This window comes from Lepeophtheirus salmonis, chromosome 13 (assembly GCF_016086655.4).
Source record: "Lepeophtheirus salmonis chromosome 13, UVic_Lsal_1.4, whole genome shotgun sequence".
Classification (NCBI taxonomy): Eukaryota; Metazoa; Arthropoda; class Copepoda; order Siphonostomatoida; family Caligidae; genus Lepeophtheirus; species Lepeophtheirus salmonis.
The window spans coordinates 13502071-13526778 of NC_052143.2; the positions used below are offsets into that span (position 1 = coordinate 13502071).

At 32.3% G+C, this 24708-nt stretch overlaps 2 protein-coding genes across 8 annotated transcripts in view; both read left to right on the forward strand.

Annotated features, from left to right (window-relative positions):
- The first annotated feature begins 377 nt into the window (after positions 1-377).
- On the forward strand, positions 378-3513 carry Rpn1 (regulatory particle non-ATPase 1). Its single transcript, XM_040724332.2, has 2 exons — positions 378-691; positions 803-3513. The coding sequence occupies exons 1-2, from the start codon at positions 584-586 to the stop codon at positions 3386-3388; spliced, it is 2694 nt and encodes an 897-aa protein (XP_040580266.1). The 5' UTR covers positions 378-583; the 3' UTR covers positions 3389-3513.
- A 1174-nt stretch (positions 3514-4687) lies between these two features.
- Itpr (Inositol 1,4,5,-trisphosphate receptor) overlaps positions 4688-24708 on the forward strand; it is a 131633-nt gene continuing 111612 nt past the window's right edge. For all 7 annotated transcript variants that reach the window (XM_071892514.1, XM_071892515.1, XM_040724324.2 and 4 more), the window contains exon 1: positions 4688-5100. In XM_071892514.1, coding sequence (XP_071748615.1) covers positions 5003-5100 — 98 coding nt within the window. In that variant the 5' untranslated portion in view covers positions 4688-5002. The remainder of the gene's footprint in view (positions 5101-24708) is intronic.

A 24708-nucleotide genomic window follows, 5' to 3' on the forward strand; every position in this document is an offset into this window, starting at 1 on the left:
TAGAGATAATAATGTTGGATTCATTGATCATTTACTAAAAACAATATATTTTGGAAATGATCGGAACCAATGGAGGAGTATAATTCTCACGCACCTTCGTCTATTCATTGAAAGATTTTACTTATTGTCTTTTTCACCAATTGAAACCCATCCTTCAAGCTTAAATCAACATTAAATTTAATTGAAATGGCCTTTGATTAGGATATATGTAGCTTGATTTAAAGATAATTATTTATCTATAAAACTAAGATGAAATGGGCATGAAAATGATTAATGTATGACACAATCTTACTAAGTAATCCAAAATTAAGAGGAAGTCTGCCTCAACTGCCATGACGTGATTGAATATATGAGCCAATGAAAATGAAAAATACTGTGATAGTGTAGTTGTGTCAGCCAATAGAGGAATGAAATGGGAGTCAGCTGCCTTGTTCAATACTTCAGCAGCTCACTCTTTCTTCTTACTCAAAGTTGCAATCTCATTATTGCCTAGAGAAGAATCCCAAGGAAGGAGTAAAGTAATTACTACTCTCTCATATACGTAGTACCCGAAGTAGAAGTAAATCTTAAATCACTAAGAAGAATGACACCCAAAAAGGAAGAAGAGGATGTTATCATGAAGGAGGAAGTGCCGACTCCCAAGAAGAAGAAGGAAGACGAGAAGAAAGATGGGAAAGATGGAAAAGATGAGGTAAGTAGTGGCTATCCAGGGGGACTTGTTTGGTCGTCGTCTCTCCTCTTTGCCATTCCTGTCCTATTCCTATTGTGAAGCCCTAACTTGAATCCTTTTTTTCCTCACTAGGAACTGAGTGAAGAGGATAAGCGATTGAAAGAGGATTTGGAGTTGTTTGTGGAGCGACTGGAGTCTGATGGGGATGTGAGTGCCATCACTGGCCTTCGGGAATTGATCCGTGCCTCCACCACTTCAATGACTTCTGTGCCGAAACCCCTGAAGTTTCTACGACCTCACTACTCCCGAATTGAAGCCACTTTCGAAAAAATGAGTGGGCCAAATAAGGAAAATCTGTCAGATGTTTTGAGCGTTCTCTCCATGACGGAAGATGTTTCTAAACGGATGACTCTAAAATACAAGTTAAAGGGTGTGAAAAATGTAGTGGACCTTTGGGGCCATGAATACGTGCGCCATTTGAGTGCGGAGATTGTATCTGCCTGGAATGAAGACGATGAGACGCAAGAGGACGTGAACAAGGACGCACTTCTCGGACTTGTCAAAAATATAATGCCTTATCAAATGAAACATCATGCAGAAGCAGAAGCATGTGATCTACTCATGGAAGTTGAAAAAATGGATTTAATTCTAGATTTTGTTGACAATGGAGCGTATAATAGGGTCTGTTTATATTTGACGTCTTGCGTTCCCTATGTTCCGTCACCAGAGAATATCCAACTCTTAGAAACTTCTGTTAAGATTTTTAGGAAGTTTGAGCAATATCCCAGGGCATTGAGGCTAGCACTTCAACTAAATAGACCTGAATTAGTTTTAGAAATTTTTATGTCATGTAAGGATCCTATCATGCAAAAACAATTGGCATATATGCTTAGTCGTCAACAACATTACATTGAGTTGGATGAAGATGAGTTTGATGAGATTAACGAAATTTTATCTAATTCTCATTTAAATGGTCATTTTTTGAACTTGGCTCGTGAATTAGATATTATGGAACCCAAAACACCAGAAGATGTGTACAAGTCCCACTTGGATAATATTCGAAATCCATTTGGAGGGTCCTCCGTGGATTCTGGAAGACATAATTTGGCGTCTTCTTTTGTTAACGGATTTGTGAATGCTGCCTTTGGAACAGATAAGTTGATTGTAGATGAAGGAAGTAAATGGATTCACAAGAATAAAGAACATGGTATGATGTCAGCAATGGCTTCTCTGGGAATGATTCTTTTATGGGACGTAGATGGAGGTTTGCTTAAAATTGATAAATATCTCTACTCACTCGATGAGCCCATCAAGGCTGGTGCATTATTGGCTTGTGGAATAGTTAATGCTGGCGTTCGAAATGATTGTGACCCTGCCTTGGCTTTACTTAGTGACTATGTTTTACACAAATCTGAGATAATGCGTTGTGGTGCTATTTTTGGTCTTGGACTTGCTTATGCTGGCAGTAACCGTAAGGATGTTATTAGTCTTTTATTGCCAGTATTTGGGGATGAAAAGGTTTCCATGGAAATTATTGGGATTACTGCTCTAGCATGTGGTCTGATTGCCGTTGGATCTTGTAATTCTGAAGTAACAAGTACTATCTTACAAGTTTTGATGGAAAAGAAAGAAAGTGATTTAAAAGATCCCTTTGCTAAATTTTTACCACTTGGAATTGGTCTTTGTTACCTTGGCAAGCAAGAAATGTCTGAAGCAACTGTAGCTGCCCTTGAAGCAATTCCAAAACCATTCAACTTTATGGCTACAACTTTAGTTGATATTTGTGCATATGCTGGAACTGGAAATGTCCTTAAAATACAAGAACTCTTGCATATCTGCTCTGAGCACCACGAGGAAACTTCAAAAGATACTAAAAAGTCGTCTAGTAAAAAAGATGATGATAAAAAGGATGATAAGGACTCAAGTCAAGATTTGTCTATGCAGCAAGCAGTTGCAGTTCTTGGATTAGCTCTCGTTGCGATGGGCGAAGATATCGGATCTGAAATGCTTTTCCGTACATTTGGACATTTATTGAGATATTGTGAGCCTGTTATTCGCCGTACAGTTCCCCTTGCTTTGGGTCTTATCTCTGTATCGAATCCCCAACTCATTATTTTAGACACATTATCTAAATTTTCCCACGACTCTGATCCAGAAGTAGCTCACAATTCAATATTCGCAATGGGCCTAATTGGAGCAGGAACTAATAATGCTCGATTATCTGCAATGCTGAGACAGCTTGCTCAGTATCACTCCAAAGATCACCATAATTTATTTATGGTTAGAATCGCGCAAGGATTACTTCATATGGGCAAAGGAACTTTAACGCTAAATCCCTATCATAGTGATAATCAGTTGATGTCTCCTGTTGCTGTTGCAGGCCTCTTGGGTACTATAATGGCCTTCCTTGATGTCAAACAAACAATTTTGAGCAAATCTCATTACCTCCTATTCGGGTTATGTACAGCCATGCAACCTCGTATGCTTGTGACCTTCGATGAAAATTTATCTCCATTAACTGTATCTGTTAGAGTTGGCCAAGCGGTCGATGTTGTGGGACAAGCCGGCAAACCGAAAACAATAACTGGATTTCAAACCCATACTACTCCAGTATTATTGTCGTGTGGAGAGCGAGCGGAGCTTGCAACCGAAGAGTATATTCCCATGACACCCATTATGGAAGGATTTGTCATTTTAAAGAAGAATCCTAATTATTAAAAAAAAAAGAACATTCGTATCTGTATGAGTAATATTAATACATATTTTTTTTTTATTTTTTTTTTGTAGATTATTATGAATAAAGATTTCTCAGTTTAATTCTGAAAAGTGATGAACACATAAAATATGTAAAGTTTCTTATTATCTCTGCACATGGCTCCTTCAAATATCCGTCGTGCAGCCGAATATAATATATACCTAAATATTTATCCATTAATATCTATCAAAATGCATGATATTTAATAATTATTTTCTTAGGTACTTCAACGATTCCTTGAAAGCTGAGGAAATTTGTCACCATTTCGAGAAAACGATGTGGTTAAATGAATGTAATATTTCATTGACGTGCCATTACAATTAAGCACAAGAGTGATAGTGTATTTTCATGGGTCTTAATTAATGCCTATAACTTGCAATTGTCCTCATCATTTCTACCACAAACTATCAAGTATACAATAAATGCATGCTTGGTTACACCTAAGGTCATTAATTTTTAATCATTAAAGACCTATGCAAAATATATGGATTTAAAAAAAAACCCTGCTAATTTATGGAAAATATTTAATAATAATAGTAATGAATTATGTATGTGTTGTAGTAGTAAAACCTTTGCAAGGCCCAAGTGAGTTGTTTTTCGTTCCTCAATAAGTACATAAATTCATATTACTTTGAGGTATGCATGGATAATAATAGTAATGTGTATATAGGTACGTTGAGGGTTTTTATGTCGGAAGTCGTACATTATCATAACAAAACAAATATTCAATTCCCATTGTTAATCAAATTGCATTTACCAATCCATCCATCATCGTATTCCCCCTTCGAGTCGTCCAGGAACGACTTGGGTAGTCCTATACATATTTATTAAAGGATTAAGAAGGAAGGGAATCAATAATTTTGGGTGATTACTTATTAGTAATAACACTGAAAAGTCATTACTCAGGGAGTTAGAAGAAGCTTAGAAAGGGGTAGGAATGAGTCTTTTGTCTTCTAATCTAGCTAATGTGAGTGCAGGGGATCAACAGCCTTCCTTATTCAATCTGATTTTTACCTTATCGGCGTGGTGTTCGCTTTAGTTCTAATATTTATATAAATAATATAATTTTACTGCTTGCAAAAGTAAAAAAAGAGAGGAAAATATTGTAAGATGATGATGAAGGCATATAAAAAAAAAGTGTGTGTTCGTGTATCTTGGAAGAGAGAACTTAAAAAAAAAAAAGATTAAAAATAAAATACAAAAAGGTTTCTCTTTTTTTTTTCCTTCCATTCCTAACCTTTTTGAAGTAAAGAAGGAGCGCCGGTGAATGCTGAATAGCACTACTTGTAGTAATACTACGACGATGTCGAGACTATTACCACCACACCAACGAAAATGAAATTTTTTGTACCGTCGGAGGTAAACTTGTCTTCCCGCTGCTCCTGCTGCCGCCGCATCTCTTGATGACCTAGTATGCAACATTACATATCAGTCTTAGTTCTATTTTAGTAGTTGTACCCTGAAATATATTTCATTTTTGTATTTTATTATATTTGGATCGTGCCTACTTTTAGTTTGTGCATCTTACATCTATATTTTCATATTATGTTCCATTCTCATTCAGTATCCCTAACAACATGAGTGAGCTCTTAGGGACGAATAGTTTCCTCCATATGGGGGACATTATCTCCCTCTTTGCAGAAGGAAGTGTGTCCGGATTTCTATCAACCCTTGGGTAAGGTCAACCTTTTCTTTTATCCTTCGTATATCCGGTTCTTTCTATTTTTGCCATCTCGTCTCACTTGTTATACAATATAAAGGGAATTCAAGGGTTGCTCGAATGGCGTGATTCAGTCCATAGGAAGAAGAATTCTTATCGACAACGTTGATTATTATTAATTAATTATTTCAGTACTCCCCTTTCAATGTATGCAGTATATAATTATATATTTAATGGGATGCCTAACGCAATGAATATGAGAATTGATAGAAGGCGACTGTCATACTTTGAAAATTGTTTTTGAAAACGCTATCAATACATTACTCAAAACTCAAAAGCATTCATGAACTCACTCTACTTCACTACTAACTAATAGTACTATCAAGTCATTGAGTTCTCCTCCTCAAACCTTGTCTCTTATTAACAGAGTTGACTAAAATTTAAAAGTTGTTTTGTCAGTGATTGTACCTAACACTTATTAGTTATTTGCTCTAATCCACTCTGTTGTGTTCTTTCCCCATGTCGTACAACTAAAACTATATAATATCTAGTGCCTTATGGCTTTTATTTGTACAATCTGTATATTGACACTCTCTTTTAGTACTTTTTATATACTATTTCAACAATTTTATATCTAACTTGACTTTAATAGATTTTGTTTTCATTTTGATAAATATTATTGTATGCGGTGATTTATAAGAAGAAAATCACGGGTCCTACTCAAGGAATGATATTGATCTTTAAGAAATATGTGCAAATTTTATAAACGGACATCTACGTGCCTATTTCTTTCCTTTCCATCCAACACAACCTTGGATTGCATATTTTGATCTTTTGATATAATAGATTTTCTTCGATTCTATGTTATTATTATTGTTTTTCGGGGTTTTATTGAACAAACATAAATGTCTATAGCCATCCAGGAACATAATATGGTTGAGCATGTGAAGATCCTCTCATATCCTCTACTCCAACGTGGGTGTCATAAATCTCATAGAATTTAATTGCTACAAGGGACTTCTCACGTCCTTACATAATATGTACAGCATGCAATTATGTCCTCAAGGAAGATTATTATAATGATTATAGTCATCAACAAGTGTTGAGGTCAAAGGATACGTGATCCCTTAGGCCTCTTTTTGATCCATGAGGAAAAAGGGTGATAATTATGATTTCTTAGGAGCTTTAATTAACATCGTTTCTTGCCAAGTGATGGATGTATTTTTCTTGGGACCTTTTAATTGGTTTTTGACAGTTAATTTTTTCATTTTGTTTTTAAGAGAGAAGGATAAAATCATAATTTGTATGTATACCAATACTATAAGTCTATGAATGCACATTTCCAAGTATTAGTGCTTCTAATATATTATTAATATGTATGTAAATACTCATAAATAAAAATTACACTAATCAAACAATAAATGAAAAGGAATGAAGCACTTATTTTTCTATATAGTCCATTTTTTTTAAAGTTTTCTTGAATTAAAGTATGTTCATTATTATAAATAAGGTTATTTATGCCAAGGTGATAATTTTTGACTTAGTTCCTATCCTGCTTCTCTTATTTGCATATCACCTCTATGTAATTTACTTCATAATTTACCTAGAACCAATGTGTTTCCACGGATTAATCCTGTCGTATGAAGTTCAAAGACGCATTTTTGAATGTGAATTTTAAATATGATATGAAATACTCTTAGTCATACATACATGTACATATTATACATAAATATGTAGCTTAAACACCGAAGCATGATAATGTTCAACTCTCTCTTCTCATGGAGGGCCTAAATAAATATCCAATTTGATTAATACGTGTGTGAGTATGAGGAGGAAATTGTGTACTTATACATGTATGTATACCTATATAGACACATACAAAAGACTCGTAATATCCTTAAAAGATTAAAACAAATATTAACTTAATAAGTTCTCTTATTTCTCTACCTCCTTCGTAAAAGATCATTTTTCATACTTTGTTTTATGACTTTACGTACATAGGTAGATTTTTATTCTTACACTAGTGTGCATATATGTATTATTTAATGACTTTCTATGATAAAAATTCAGTAGGAATTTCTACAAAAAAACAAAAACACTTTTTATTAGTGTATGAAAGTAACGTTTCGTTTCAAACAATGATTTTTATGATCCTCACCTCAAATGAGGGACGCTCTCATCCTCATGTAAGGAGAGATGTTCATAATTCAATTAAAGTCCTATTTACTATACTATACATGTTTCCACTCTTCCTAGGAGCAAAATCAAACGCACACTTAGCAAAGCTATGAATAAATACAGGTGTCAATAGCAACAACAACACCACAGCAATGCCTTGATTTATGATGTTTTTAGTATGAAAAAAGGTTTTTCAAATTACATATTATTTTATTATTAGTATTAGCTTTCAATCACTACTACTTTCAATATGTGGGCATTAACATATTTGGTTTTTAATTTGTCTCTATTTGAGTAACAAAAATATTATTGAAAGATGCTAGGGGATCCCTTATAAATTTATACTTCCTTTATCATTATCTTCATTGGGTTGTGAGGGGGGGGGGAGGTAGGTTATTAGTTATTTTCTAGAGTTGGGGTTCGGTCTGGAATTCCTAGACCGGTTTGCAACCCTTACAATTTCAACTAATTCGCTCCAATTTATGTCTGGACCGGTCTTGTAGTAAAGCTCGGTATACAAAATAAAAATTTGTATTGCTCCTACGTAAAATGAAATTTATTTTTTTGGAAAAAAGGACTGTAGTTTTGTAGAAAAAATAATTTAAAAAAAACACTTTCAGTCCAATGTTTGATTTTCGGTTTGGACCGAAATAAAGTGATCCAGATCGGCCAAAAAAATCACTTTATCGAACTTGGAAAAAATCGATGTCGTATTAAGACTCAACACTAGTAGGTAGCTACCTACGATCAAAGGACTTCCAATAAATATATATATATAATATGATTATGATTGTTAATCTTTTGGCACTAGATATTGATGGCTACATCCTTACCAAATTACGTAGAGATTAAAATAGTTTCTTTAAAATATATCAATTGAGTTTATTTCATGTCCAAAAAAAAAATAATACAAAAATATGTCTTTCGATCTAGAACAATTGGCTATTCTCATAGGAAAAAGTAATTGAACTTTAATTTTGTGCCTCTGCCAATTTCTAAATCAATTGGTACTTTTGATGTTTTTACACAGATTCATAAAATCCTTTCAGGATACATTTTGATTAATTTTTTTTGTTAGAGAAAGAGAACATTACGTTTGGAATATGAAGGTGCTTCAATTCCTTCATTGACTTTACTTGTTGTTATGTTATGCATAATACCTACCTACTTATGTTCGTAATAATATTATTTTATTTAAAATAAAAATCTTAATTACTTATTTGATTGCTTCATCATCAAGATCATTGTTGTTTGAGAATTCGTCTAGAAGGACACTCATAATACATATATGTATATTGTATGTGCCTAAATAGTATATAAAAAGTGTGCCTTGACAATCGTCCATCATATTCCTAATCAATGAGTCTTATAGAATTGAAGGCTGATTGTCAAGTTTAAATAGTCGTGATGAAGGAGTTATCTATCTTTGTTAAACAAAGTTTGGCTGATTAAATAAAGAATTTTTTATTTATTATTATATAATGGCCTTAGAAGGACGTGGCTCCCTCTTATCACTTCATAAACCGAAGGTATATGTAATATACAAACTTTCGTAAATACTTTTGGATGAATATACTTGCTCGTTTATTTCAACATTCCTTCTCTTTATGTCCCCATGTTCATGTACTCTTATATCAGAGGGCCTTAACATTGTTACAGTGTGTACCACCCAAGAAAATATAATGATCTCCAAGTACCACCATACTGATCATTCACCAAACTGAATGTGCGGTGACATTGTTGTGTCTTGACGAGATTGAGGAGACACAAACTATTTATACAAAGGAATCCAGGAGGACCGAGAGAATTGAGGAGAGGAAAGACGTGGTGGAATAACAATTATATTCTTATTAATACAAAACACTACTCTGATTTATATATAATACACGGTTATTTATACTTATAAAGAGGTAAAGACAGTACTTTACAAACATACAAGACAATACGAGAAGTAAGAGAATAAGAGGGAAGGAGACACGAATACATTACAGACATAACCTTTTCTCCAAGTAACTCCACTCACGTACCACAGTTTGAGAGGCACTATCTTACATAGTTAGGGGGGCATTCATAAAATATCTCCGCAATTATTGGGAGAGAGAGGTGATGGGTTCGTCAAAAGATGATATGGAGGAGGCATCCAAAAAACAATCTTTGATGATGGAGGCAGAGAGCTTCAAAAATATCATAAAAGCTGTCAACGTCGTATATGGATGTCCTCTTATAATTCAGCCTATTCCTGCAAAATGGGAAATTACAATTCCTCCTTTGCCATAAGTATTAAACAGGAATCGAATCCAGAGTCTTGCTACGATTCCAGGCTTTAGTGTGGGCATAGTCAAATTTTCAATCTAGTGATAGACATAAGCGATTATGTAGACGATTTATTTGCTTTAGTGATGTATATATTTTACATACCTAATAAAGTTGCTAATACTATAAAAGCTTTCCTTTATTACATTTTCTCATTGTTGCATTAAAAAAATATATTTAAAATAGTCAAGGAATCTGTTCTTAAATACTGTATTGCAAGTTTGCTCGAAATCTGCAATCTATTCCAATTCGCAATTCTTTGGAATAGTGAATTGTCTCGGCCCTAATTATAATAATCACATTATCTGAAAAAAGATCTCTCAATCAAGTTATTTTGAATGGGATTGTTATAAGGGAAGGATACTTACTTATTTCTAACTCATGATGTACTAGATTAATCGTCCTACACTATAAGTATGTACAAACAAAGTTTCAATTTCTAAAAAATAAATTGGCTTCCCTCCCTTAACGACCTTCTTGTTTCATAATCTCTGTATTTGAGAGATGGGTCTTTGAAGGTCGTCTTTTAAAGTCCCTCTTGTACATATATTTTTAGGAGGAGTAAATATCGAGCTTTACAATGATATAGAAACATATTATGTGTGAATCAAACGCTATACAATTTATGTACTTTTGGTATGTCTCTTCATACTTTTCACATATGACATTCGCACCACCTTACATCATCGATTAATTGATTACATAATGTGTTCATAAGCATACCAACATAAGATATTCTTCTGTGTGGAATTAACCCCCTATTTTTTAAAATTCTAATACTCATTATAATCAATACACAAATACTCTCTTTGGAGAGCATGTTTAGAGCTTATTATAGGTAGGTAGAGGGTACAATTATAACAACTGTACATGAACGACTATTCATAATATCAATAAAAATTATAAGTATATACAGACATCATTAAAAAATATTATGTTGCACTAATATTATTCAAATGAAATGATCAATATTTTTAATATGCACCAACGATAAAAATAGGTGCTTATTTATGAGCACAAAGTTCATCTTGATGTTGGGAGGGAATTTATTGGATTACCTGTTATAAAAATGAGTTTACTTTGTTCCTACGTACATATATTGTATTTAAATGAATTCAAAAAAGACCTTTTGTCATGCATAGATTGCTGTTGTTGAGTTTCTTAAGTAGTGTTTCTATCCGTAGCCTTTTGATAAACTTGTGTGACCTCCCTCTATAATTGATTCTTCGTGAATCAGTGTTGATTATTATTTAGTAGTTATTGGAATGTGCTCAGCCATTGATATTTCATTTCGTATAAATCCTAGCCATCCATGGGCGTCAAAACACTTTTTGAAAAACTATTGACAATGTAAAGTTGTGTGATCATGATCAGTGTTGTGTCGATCCTTATTTGGAACTGGAGGCCCAGTTCAGTCTCATCCGGTCCAACTCAGTCCCAAAACTTATAAAATTTGGTCCTTCATGACGTCACTCAAATTTATGTTCTATTATTTACAGTTCGAAGGAATGACAGTCTTAAGGACAGGTCCCAAGGACTGATAGGATCGGTCCTAAGACTGGATCGAATAAATAAAGACTGACACAACACTAATTATGATGTCATTTATACGTATCCCTCCCGCATATGAGTTGGTTCTAGCGCCCCTGCTCCCAACGTTAAACTTTATAAATTGACTCTAAAAATACTTTCATTTACGTTAACGACTTTCCTAATTACTCTGAAATTAGTATCAATTAATGGGGGGGATCTTGCCAGTTCAATTTTACAAATTAGGATTTTTTTAAATTCCATTTGTACCTCATTTCTTATCCAAAGTAGGTCGAAGAGACATGAAAAGGTGATACTCAGTCATTCAAAGAAAGAGAAATAAGTTGAGCCTAATTACACTGACACTAGTAGATACCTTGTTTGATGACTTTGATAAGAGTGCTTGTATAAGAAGGAATAAATAAATAAAAAATCAGTTTTCCTTGTCACGTACCTACATATGTATATTTCAATGAGGTACTAGATATATGGGCCATTCGTTAAGCGTTTTTCCTTGTTTTGAGCCAAAACACGTAAGAAGACATTTATTATTATTCAAATTACTGTATACTTTATGTTGGTATATAACTTCACCTAGAAGTGACAGACATAGCTATACCGTGATTGTACCATGCCAAGAAACTACTTGAGAAATAAATTCTGTATTTCTTTGGTGTAAATAAGCAATATGTAGGCATGTAGATTTCCATTATGAGTCGAGTAACAAGAGATGGGTGATTGTTTGTATATACACTGATTTTAGTCTAAATTTAATATTTATTTAGAGAAAACTATATTATAGGAATTCCATAGTATTAATAGTAACTAGTAATTCTAGTTAAGAGCTAGGATTTAATGGATTAAAGAAGTGATCTTAACCTCTTAGGTTTAATTACCTACTTTCATTATCTCAATAGAGATCCCAACTATTTTCGATATTTTCTTTTGATTTAAAGTATTTGACCCCTTAACGGATGTATCCATTTTTCAAATCCATGTTAATTTCTAGAGGAAACAAATGCTAAAAAAATAACATTTATTTTTTGTAAAATAACCCATAGATTAACCACACCTGAGAAAATGTAAAAGTAATGTGGTAGTCCCGATTCCCGAGAGACGGCATATCAGCTGTGGATATTTGAATTTTTTGAAGTGGGGGGTCATCAAGCTGCTACTAAAGAAAAATAATGACGAAATTATGACTTGGATCAGTGAGGTTATCGATCCTCTGAGAAGGCTAAATCCATGGATCTCTTTTGTTCTTCCCCGTTGAATAGGATTGAATCATGGATTCACATAGATATAAGAGTCTCTGAAACTTATCAACTCCCTTCCACTCATGGCCTAATCTAATTTTTCAACTCTACATATGTTCAATTACATCTATTCCAAATGGTTATCCTTCTTAGCACTCTAAGCCCAGCCTAAGTTCACTGAAAGTATTTCTTTTTTTATATTACCCAATCTTTCTTTCTAAGACGAGATATCACGTCTCCCATAAAAAAGTACAACTTAAAAACGAGATTTATTCATTATCCTCTTTACTACATACAGGTTGTAATGTTTGATTTGAACTTGAACGTAATATGCGTATTTATCCCTTTAAAAAACCAACTGATTAAGTACAAACTTAATATCATCTTGATCGAATGAACCCATAAATATGTATATATACATTTACCTAATTAGTAAGTCCCATGGCCTAGATTTAAATTTAAGTAAATTAATTACATAATTCCAAATAATTTTTGTAATTCAAATTTTAATGCATCGAAGGACATTGAAAGCCTTGTTTAGCTTAAACCTCTGGGAAAAGCAGGGTCACAAATCTTGAATCAATGGTTTGTTTGATATTTAAAGATAATACAAAAAATCTTACCAACCCTAAAAAGACCGGGGAATCTCTTTCCCGCTCAAGAACCACTGTATTATAATGCCCTGTTTTTACTAAACTAATGTATTTCCTACTAGAGAATATAAAGAAAATGCTATCCATATAAATTTTTGAAATCCCTCATATCATTTTTAGGACTGTAATGACGATTTAATTGTGAAAATGTACCCTTTTGGGATAAAATAGTCCAAATTTTGTAGTCGTATTGTTTCATAAGTCTTCATCTACAAAAAAACATACTATTATGCACATTAAAAAGATATATATTTAATGTGTCTGAGAAGCCTTCAAAGTACATCATGCTTCAAATGACGTTAAATATCATATTATTTCACTTGTTTTTCTGCTTAATCATTTTTTATGCAAATAATATGATTTTTTTAAATACTTGAGCCAATAAAAGAGGTTAACTGTTAATGTTGAAGGCTTATAGTCATAAGATCCCTTAAATTTTTGAAGATAGGGCGCACTATTCCTTGAAGAATAGATCAGATTCTTGAAGACAGAGTGCATTGCATTTTGTAGTAGGTTAAATCAAGACTTCTACATTAATAAGTTGATCACATTTGGTCCATATTTTGCAATTGAGTAAAGTACAACACCTCTAAAAATAATCAACTTTAAGACCCAAAAATATCCAGTACTATGTGGAAAATGAAAAGTGGAATCTGAAATTTTGCAGGTAGCTTTTTTAATGCTTTATAGCAGTGAGACAGGCACAAGTTTCCCAGGTGCTCATCGCTTTTTTTTACCACAGATTTACAAAATTTGCCACCCCTCACATTTTCGATTTGATTTTCTCCCTTTTTTCCGATCTCAAACCTTTGATCCGTTATTATACATACAAAAACGGATAATTGATATATTTAATTCATTTTATGCTATTTATTTTTCATTTGGGAGAATTAATACTAATTTGAGGTAATTGACTAAAGATTTTTCATATAGAAATATCCTTCCAATTTTTGCTTTTATAGAGCTGCTTTTATAATAAATTTCAAAAACGATCAATGGTAAAATGTATAATTTTAGAATATTTCAGATTTTACTTCGGGGCTATGTATAAACATGAATCTAGAGACCTGAAATAATCACGCAGATTTTTCATTCCCACATGGTAGGAATATAAAAGGATGAGCGATTGGTTCAAAAAAGGAAAAAATTGAGTCAACGTCTTTTATTACTCCATTCTATCAAGAGAGAAAATAATACAACAAACAGGCTAAGCTGCATGCGTGATTATTCCATGTGTTTAGAATTCCATGCTACAAAATAGGTACGCAGGTAGGAGAGGTTTTGAAATGCCGTACTTTATAAAGAAATGAAATTAAATATGTTTGCATGTATTAAATGCAAACATGGGGTAGGGTAAAAAAAAAATGGAAAAACTTACATGCATAGCTAGTACACTGGAGTGCCCACTTTATTTAAAATGAAATAGTAATAAGGTGCACATTTAAACTCTGAATTTGGCATACCTAAGGATTACAGAAATATTTTTGGTTTCACTCTAAGTCTTTCCAAAACTCGTCACGATCATTTTAAAGATTTGTTCTAATTTATGTGTGAGGTTGCGCGAATAAATACTTTTTGATAGCCCCCGAACAAATTCCATTAGTAGAAAAGTAAGAAACAGTAATAAAAACAAATCAATATTTGACACAGTTTCAAAAACTTAATTTCAAACTTTGAAAATGTCTCAAGAAAGAAGCAATTCGTGTAGTTCATATCAAATTGAAACAAGATTAGGGATCAAAACCTTCAGATATCATTGGTTATTGGGTGATTTATCTGACCATTTTAGACTTGAACTCCAAATATTGATCAGAATGCAATTCAATTTAGTAGCATTGAGGATGAGGGAAATTATAATGAAACGCATGAGGAACTTTGTAATAAAAGAAATAGGTATGACTTTAATGAGTCAATGGAAACAAGATGGAGATTCGATTTGAGCTATGGAACAACAGCTGCCATGATGAACTCTACCATAAATGACCTATGTAAAATAATTGGATTTGATAACCCTGAAAATTACCATGTTAGTATTGGAGAAGATGATAATTCCAGAAAATATGAAGGATAAATTGATAAATGAACATGAAGACTCTTTAGTAAATGTTGAATGTTTTGACTTTGATGGAAAAAAGAGTCAGTGTTAAGTTATTCATTCTGATAAAAAAAAAACATTGGGCAAATACACAATAGTAACAAACTATCCCGGAGCCACTTATGTCGACCATTTTTGTGCCTAGGAATGGAAATGGAATTTCAATTGCAAAGGATTGTGAGTGTTGTTGAAAAAGTTAAATCTAAAAAATCGTTAAATGCAATATTAGCTGATGGGTGTGGAGTGAACACTGGTCCTGAGAAAGGGGCTATTAGATTTGTCGAATTACAATTGCAACAATTGCAAAAGTCACTATTTTTTTATTACACTAAAATGAGTTGGCCTTCAGGCACTTATTTGATGAAATTGATGGTAAAGCTGAAGGCCCAGAAAATTATACTGGATTCATTGGCAAAATAATTTCTTCAAAAGATGGACTCAAGCTAAAACCACCGGAAGAATGTAAAATGTTTGAAGCAGTTGATGGAAAAGTGCCAATGATTGATTATGAGATAAAAACAATGACTTAGAGTACTTATATCTTATTTGTCATTTGGTCCAGGATGGGACAATTAAAGGATATTTATCCATTTTGACTCGCAAACCTGGAAAACTGAGCTTAGTTCGTTGGAACACGACTGCACCAAATATTCTTAGGCTCTATGTTCTATCTAAACCCCCAAACGAGGAATTTAGTGAAAGTCCTACTACTAATGACTCTAATTAGTACTTCAATTTGAAGCTTCTTGTAAAAATTGTATTAAATCTATAAGTTTCTCTATTTGAAAAAGACTTAACATGGAGAGTGACTCCAAGCTTTTCTTCTAGGAGCTATCGCTTGTAGGGATATGTTTCAAGAATTGCCATCACAAATGTCGACCTTCAAAAAGGTCTTCCAAAATAATTCATACTTTGCTCATTCTGAGGCAATTTTGTTGACAGGCATGTATGATTAAAAAAAAGAAGCTCTAAAATACATATTGGGAGCCAGAAAAAGGGAGTCAAAGACAAAAAGTATTAGAAAGTACCAATTGGTAATATTAACTGGATGACATCAAATTATTTTGAAATGGAGGATTGAGAAAAACTTAAACCCAGAGAAATTTTGTCACCTCCCCTTCTAAGAAAATATTCAAATGAAGAACTACTAGTACTTACAGCTCAAGGAAAGGAAGATTTAGAATTAAATCAAACCCCTAATCATTCTCCAAGTGTGGAAAGACTAGTTCCCCTCACTTCAAGGGTTTCAAAACATGAAATTGGACAGAAGAAAAGGCATTCTAGTATTCTGAGCGAGGGTGAAATCGTTCTATGAACTTCTTTGTAAATTCAAAAAATGTAATTTTGATGACAAATGTTCAAAGAAATAGTCTAATAAAAATATTTTTATACATATGATTTTGATTAAATATTACTTAATTAATCATCTTTGGAAGGGCCGTTGTCCTAAGACCATTTCTTCGGGGCATATCAATAAGTATTTATCTCGCAACCTCATACACAAATTAGACAAAATCTTTAAAATGACTGTGACGAGTTTTAGAAAGACTTGGAGTGAACCCAAAACTATTTTTGTAACTCTTTGGCATGACAAGTTCACCCTTTAAATGTGCACCTTCATACTATTTCATTTTAAAAATAGTGGGGACCTTATGGTACAAGGCCCGTTGCAAGAAAAATGTTGGTTACAACCATTGATTCGGAAATTTCTCAATTTACTCCCTCTTGGAATGTCCAGTAAAAAAGAAGAAATTGGCTTTAAGTCATTGTTGGATGCATAATTCTAAATTCTAGATGCAGTTACCTTCAGAGTTTGTTATTTTCATTGAGACTGGCGAAAATGATTATATATTTATTATGATCATCATTATGCAAAGTCTGTTCATTATGGTTGTCATGATATGTAGATTATAACTGGATGCTTCCGGATTATTACTCATGTATGTATGTCTCATGCATACCCATTTCCTCTCTATCTATCTCACTACGTATTTTCTTTATCGAAAAGAACCATCATTTCTTTTTTTTTTAAGAAAAAAAAACCAACTTCAATAGTGTATACGTATAGTGTGGTTTTTTCCTCATCTACCAAACAGTCATGGATACGACGACTATTGAGGGAAATGATTGAAGGAGTCGACTGTTATCAGTGACATCCACTTTAATGAAGACGAATTAGGGAATAGACGGATAAGATAGGCACTCATAAAAGTGTACTTATTAATGAAAAAGGGCCTCTCTCTCTCTCTCTCTTATCAATATCATAACCCTTTCAACAAAGAAGAAGAAAAAAACAAACCACAACGCTCCATTAGACTTGAATAAGAATACATGTATTATATTTTTTTTTTTACAATGATTCCTTTTGGATAATTCTCCTTTACTTCTTGGGATGGAGTTTGAATAACCCTTCTCTTCCATCTTTTGCAACGCATGCAATTTATTTTATTAAAAAAATGAAAAATATATGCCTATTGCTTTAAACAATTATCTTTGTTTCTATGTGCCTCCAGGGATATTTTTCCCGATATTTTTTTTCCTCCTTCATACGTAGTTAATTTATGTATCCAAGTTTTGAGCATTCTTTTTTTCTATATACTACTAGTGGTAGAACTTGAGATTAACGGAGCTATTAGGTGTGGACGAACATACAAACATTGCTTTAATAATATATATAAGATAACTCTCTAGCAAATCCTCTCCTTTTTTCATGAGCACACTCACACTTAGCTACTCAATACTTAGATGCCATCTCCTTAATAAAAAAAACCAGTTAAGGCCTTTTAAAAATTATGAATTGATTTGCTAGTAGTACTTTAGTCTCTAGAGCGCTCACTGGCTGTGGGTTACCTACACACATTCGGTCCTAAACCTCAAAGGTAGTCCTCATTCGACACTCAAACGGATAAACTTTATATATATATATATACATAGATATCTTGTGTAGATCTTGTAACTAATTTAGGCAGAATATATATATAAGTTGCAATTTTTATGTCTCGTAGTGTCTATCTTAATTAGGACATCTATCATATTAGTTACGAACTATTAATCAGCGTCAGTTGATCTAAGAAATAATAAATTCGGATCTTCGTATCAAACAAAAAAAGAAAGAAAAAAAAAAGAATGATACTGAAAATATTGATTCACGATTATTTTAAAGATTATAAAAGTTCGGCCCACGGTATGAGACTACAGTTTCAATCGAAACATTGGTCCATCACTCTCGGACCGAGTCTCAAAACTAGTTTTTTCAGCTTTCAAATGATGCATATTAAGGAATATGATGTATATATCTTGAGAGAGTGATAAATAAGAACAATAATGTTGGGGTTTGGTCTGGAAATCCTAGAGCAGACTAACACTATTATAAAGTATGTTAGGCTCAACTAATTTGAGACTTTAAAAAAGTTCAATCTGTATCTATCAGATTTAAAAAAAAAAAACTCTAGATCCGTCCCACAAAAAAAGTAAAAAAAAATCAAAATCCTCACATCAATATTATTTGATATAGACCAATTTTATAGATGAATCGTTCATTACGTCATGTGTTACTTATATAATTGAGTTAGAGCTTATTTATATACCATTAAAAGTAATTTTTAGATTGTCAAGGTGTTTCATATGTTTCTAGACTCTTTTTTGCCATAAAAAAAATATATATATATGAAAACATCAACGACATCTAACATCGAAGCTATAGGAAATTCGGCGTCCACAATTTCAAAATGATTATTTTTCGGTCTACTGTCTGAGACCGTGTTCTCCACAGAAATAGTAGTTCAAATCGGTCGAGCAAAATAACATGAGACTGAAGTGGAATAAAATGTTTCAGACTGAGACACAACACTAGTATACACTAGTGTTGTGTCGTTTCAGTTCAGTCTTAGGACCGGTCTTATCGGTCCTTGGAATTTGTCTTCTTAATTTCGATGGTTTATAATACCAAATAAGATAATATATAGCAGATATGTATTAACTATTTAGAGCATTGCACATATCTTGTAAAACATATTCATTATAACGCAATATTATTGGAAGATATGATTCTATTTTTCGGTTAATTATATAATTTATTAGGTTATACAACACAATCATTAAAAAAAAGAAAACCTCAATGATGTCACGAGGGATCGATTTACCGTTTTTAAGGATCGAGAAGTTGGAGTGGACTGTACCGCAGTCCTGAATAAGAACCCACACAACACTAGTCTACACAGTTTTTTTTTTCAAATTATGCATATTTTGGTATAGAGGGGCGTAATCACCGGAGGGGGGGGGGGATATTTTGTTCCGGTAGTAGTATTTCTAGGTCTACAAATGGTTAGTAATCCATTTTCGCCCCCACCCCAATAAAGAACCCGTGATTACGGCACTGGTCATATTATTTACAATTATTGAGTGAGTAAGAAATATGTCAGAACAATTATACATATTATTATTCTTGATCGTTCAATAATTATAATACATAGTGAATTACAAGCAAAAAGTAAACATGATCAGCGTTTATCAAGGAAATGACTTTGGAGGAAACTTGTTATGATATGAATGTATGAAGTAGGCATCTTTTATATGTATGTACGTACATATGTATAGACAAGTATTGATGGATAGTCTCAGTGTTCATAATACATATGTAAATATGTAGATAGTTGATTTTTGTGAAAAAAAACCCCGAAAAACAATACATATTTTTTTATTTTTAGGACTGTATATATTATTGTTTAGGTAAATTCTTGTAAATGATCTATTAGCCATATCTCAACAAATACGCTTAATAATCAGAGCCGTCCGCAGGATTTTTTAAGGGGGGGACTGGTGTTTTGGTGGAATTCTTTTGAAAAAAAAATCCAAAAATTGGAATTTAATTGAATTTAAATTGAAAAATCAAATTATTAGGAAAAAAAAATTCAAATGTTAAATTATTTGAATTTTTTTTTTCAAAAATACACAGCTTTTCACAAAAATTACAATAATAATAAAAAAAAATAAGAAATCCATAATAATTTTCAAAAAATTAAAGAAATTCTTCTTTAGAATAAAACTTCTGATCTAATAAACAAAATTATCCCTCATCTGAGGCCAATTTGAACCACTTTTGATAGCCATTCTCAAAAAATTTCAAATATTAAATTTTTGGAAGAAAAAAAATCAAAAATTCAGTTATTCAAGAAAATTAAATTTGAACTTTAAAGTTGTTTAAAAAAAAAATTCAAATATTAAATGTTTTGGAGAAACATTTCAAAAAATTGTAGCTATTCAGAGAAACTTGAATTATTTCGAGAAAAAAAATTAAATTTTTTGGAAATTTTTTATTAGATTTAAAATATTTCTATTTTCTAGTAACAAGCAAATATTCCTTAATTGTGGGGGCTACAGTCCCCCAGCCCATACCCTGCGGATATTCCTTATAATAGTTGAGATAGTAAAAGGTTGCACCTTTAGGAATTTTCTGGAACTACCATTAGCTATACTTGTGTTGAGACTCTGTCTTCGATCCATTTTTCCCCGGATGGGTCTACAGTGATTTTTTCTGCATCCATATTTCAGAATATGGACCGAAATTAAGGCAGTCTAGGATGTCATGACCGAATTCCAACACTATACCATGCACCAACTTGAAATGATTTCCCATATCATTGTGTGAGTCTTATAAATGCTGATCACTTATAAGACATCCATTTTGATATGTATTATTCATAAATCCACTTTTATTAGTAAGACATTTCATGATTCATGTTGTAAAACTATTATTTGTTTTATGGTTATTCTTTTCAAGTCTTACACGCTTAAATTGTATCTGTTTTTTGTTTTTTTTTGTGGGAAAAAGAGAGATAATCTACAAAATATGTATCCTTCATGGACACTCTTCATGCAATCGGAAGACAAAGCTATACTTTTTGTTTTGATTATCCCATAAGTTTCTTGAGTTAAAGTAGTTTCTAAATGCATGAAGTTTCATATATTAGAGCTCTTCATTTTTGAGTCCCCTCCTGTCTTTATTTTTATTATTGTTCACACCCTTCTTCCTCCTTTGGAAATCTATTTATTTACATTCTTCAATAATTTCATTGAAAAATATCATTTCCGTTGTTGATTTCCTCCATGTCCTTGTCACAATGAACCCAATTTCAACAACTCATCTTTATTTTCTATTAGCTGTTGTTGATTCGTATGCTCATATGTGTATATAAGTCTTTGAAACGTAGATTTCTTAAAGTAGAATTATATATTGTTAAGCTGTGAATATATCTGCTATTAAATAGTTTATTGTACAATAGTTACTCAGAATGACGTAATAGTTGTTTTTTACTTTTTTTTTTGAAGGAAAGATTGATTGAAGATATGATAATTAATGTGTGACATAATATTTTGTACTAGTCTTGGGTATCGGTTAAGCAATTTTAGACCTATATAATTTTTGTAGATCTAACTCATTTTTCCAGTTCCGTCTGGACTGGTCTTGTCTTAAAATTTGATCTAGATTGGTCCTACAAAAAATATGTCACATTTAAATTTTAATTGTGTCTGAGATAATTGTTAAGGATTTATTTAATGTAATTTTTTTAATAATTTCAAATTACTTATTATATAACAACAGTATATAGAAATTTAAAATATATCAATCTATATTTCAGTCCACAATTTGAAATGATGGTCAGTCATGTCCCAAGATTCTGTTTATCTATGTAAATAATATGTATTATAGGAAATTTCTAGCTTTTTTACCCGGTAGACATCCCTTAAATGAGAGATAAACAGATTAAGGTATGATCTTTTTTTAAATATGTCACATTTTTTGAGTTACAAAGAATAACTTTTTTATTTACCTTGACAAATTTGACACTATGACAAAGATATCATAGTAGTAATCACAGTTTTTTTCTTTTTTTGTGTGTATATGTGTGGGAGGGGGGACTGTTAGAGTGAATATGGATGGCTCGCCATTAATGGGGGCAATAAATATCCTACAAAAGAAAAAATATATTGGGCCCACCCCCCTTCTGGTGATAATTACCCAGGAGCGTCCACAGAGTGTAGGCTGGAGGGGCTGTAGCCTTCATCCAAATTAAGGAATGTTTGCTTTTTATTAGAAAACATAATATTTGAAAAAAATAAATATTTGAATTTTTTTTGTTAATAGCTATGGATTTTTGAAATTTTTTGTGAATAGATGTGAATTTTTGAATATTTTTTCGATAAAATTTAATATTTGAAAACCAAGTTCCCCTTCTAATATAATCCTGCGGACGCCCATGTAACCCAGCATCTTTTTCCCCCTCTTTTTTTGGCAATCCGTTCAGTCAGAGCCGCATACATTACATATACATTTGTTAGAGGTGTATAAAATATCTCCTAGAATGCGGGGACGGATTTTTCTAGTTAAAAATTTGAGCAGGCTTCTTTATTTTTCAAAGCTGCTATTTTTATTATTTGATTCTTTAAGACAGAACATCTAAGTAATAAATAATGCATGTAGAGAGTAAGAGTGAGGGGTTCTCAGGAGTTTGAGACTGTGTAAGTCCTTGCTGGAATCGGAGGGGGGTTGAGGATCGATATCGGAGTGAAAAAAAATGTCTTGGGATTTGTGTTTAGTACTCTCATAGCTACTTTTAGGTAATGTAATACAACGTTATGACAGCTAAGCTGCTCTCTTCCAAAGCATTCTTCAAATTTGTAATGATTATCATATTCATTTTGGATTTCTTTTATTTCTAAATAGCGGCAGGGCATGTTGTATGAATTGCTGGCATATATGCTGAACCAAAGTATAAGAATTGTTGTTCATGTTGATGCTAGGGCATTCTTAACGTAAATTTGATCATTATGAGAGAATGGTAAGCAATCAATTACCAAATAAATACTATTCATCAAATAAAACCTTATCTACCTAGAAAAAGTAAAAATAAAAACAACTTTTGTATTTATAATTTAACTTTATTTTCTATTATGATGTTGTAGGATATATTGTTGTATGTTCATGGGTATTTTATTATTATTATTATTATTATTTGAACTCCTGAAGGAGTAACAAACAAGGTGAAAGTAAATTAACATTTCAACTAAAAGTCTTCGTCATTCACATTTATGTGTGTTACCCCATGTATGTGTTTATGTCTATAATACCTAAAGATGAATGACGTGTCATTATTCCTTTGCAATGTGTGTGCTTTTACCTCAAATTTATTTAAGTAAATACTATGTTGGTCATCATCTACGTACCTACACATCACTTGGGCTGCTGGAGTTTGATGAAAAATTATGTGTGCATACATAATTAAGAAAAGGGCTTCTCATTTCCCGGGAAATTGTCTTTGAGTGGCATCCTACGAAACATTCGTTAGTAAATAATAAATATCCGAACATTGAAGTAACGAAGGTCTACGTCGACTGCCATAAAACCAAACTTAATTTGTAATACTTGCAATTCTTTATGCAAGAGGCTTGTCTTCATCTGGTAGGCCAATGGGGGCCGAATAGAATAAATAAATTTGATATTGGCTATATGTCAGAAAAAAGATTAATAAATATTTTTGTTAATTGTATAATTAAGGAATGGAAGGCTATTTGCTTTTGTCTTTCCGAGTGTGTAAGTTTCAAGTTTCCACCCGGTATGGAGCACGTAGTGAACACGTTTGCAATTTGTGAAGTAAACTTATAAATTAGTTTCAACTTTCAAAGTTAAATAAATAATACATATAATTTATAACCATTGAGAAAAAAAACTTTAAGAATGTAACTCACTGTAAGCCGTAGTAGATTACACTGGGAAACATTTATTTTGTACGGATGAATTTTAGTAAAAAAAGTAGAGAATTCAAAACAGATCACATTTTTTTTTCTCAGTCATCCAAATTCTGAAATATCTGAGATTATAGTAATTCGGGACTATTATTGTCTATTAAAAAATATGATTATCTAAGGTTTTATATTCCTTTTTGAATTTTTTAAGTCATCCCATTTTGAAATATTAAAATTCTTTACTCATCGTGACTTGATCGCTTTATTGTTTTAATACAGCTATCTCATTCCCAAAGAAGGAGTCCTCTCTACTCCCTTATGAGGTCTAGGTTGTTTTCCTCGGATGAATTCTCCTTCTCTCGTCCCTCGTGGAATTCAGAATCTGAATTCCAACATCACCTCAGATAGATGATAAAGTAGCTTCCTTCAATTGGCTCAATTTTCCTTTTACAAAGCATGACGTCATGAAATTGACATTGAAATGTGAAAAAAATATGATGATAATGTTGAATATTTGCTAGTAAACCGCTTTAAAAAATGGAATCACTACAAAATGGAAGAAAACTCCTTGAATATGCATATTTTTTAAATTGATCTTTTTTTAAATTATAACTTTTTTATGATATAAGCTATGGCATTCCTCATCAATATGTATTAGAATATTATGAATAAGCTATAAGGGTCGAATGAAGAGTGTTGTTTTTCATCATTTTTGATTCGATAAAAATGGAAATACATCGAGCTCAGAACAAGTTACAGAATCAATAAAAACACTACATAATCATTAACAACACTTTTACATAATTTTTATTAATCCTACTTTTAATTTGAGGATTGTTCTAAGGGTAAAAAAGGA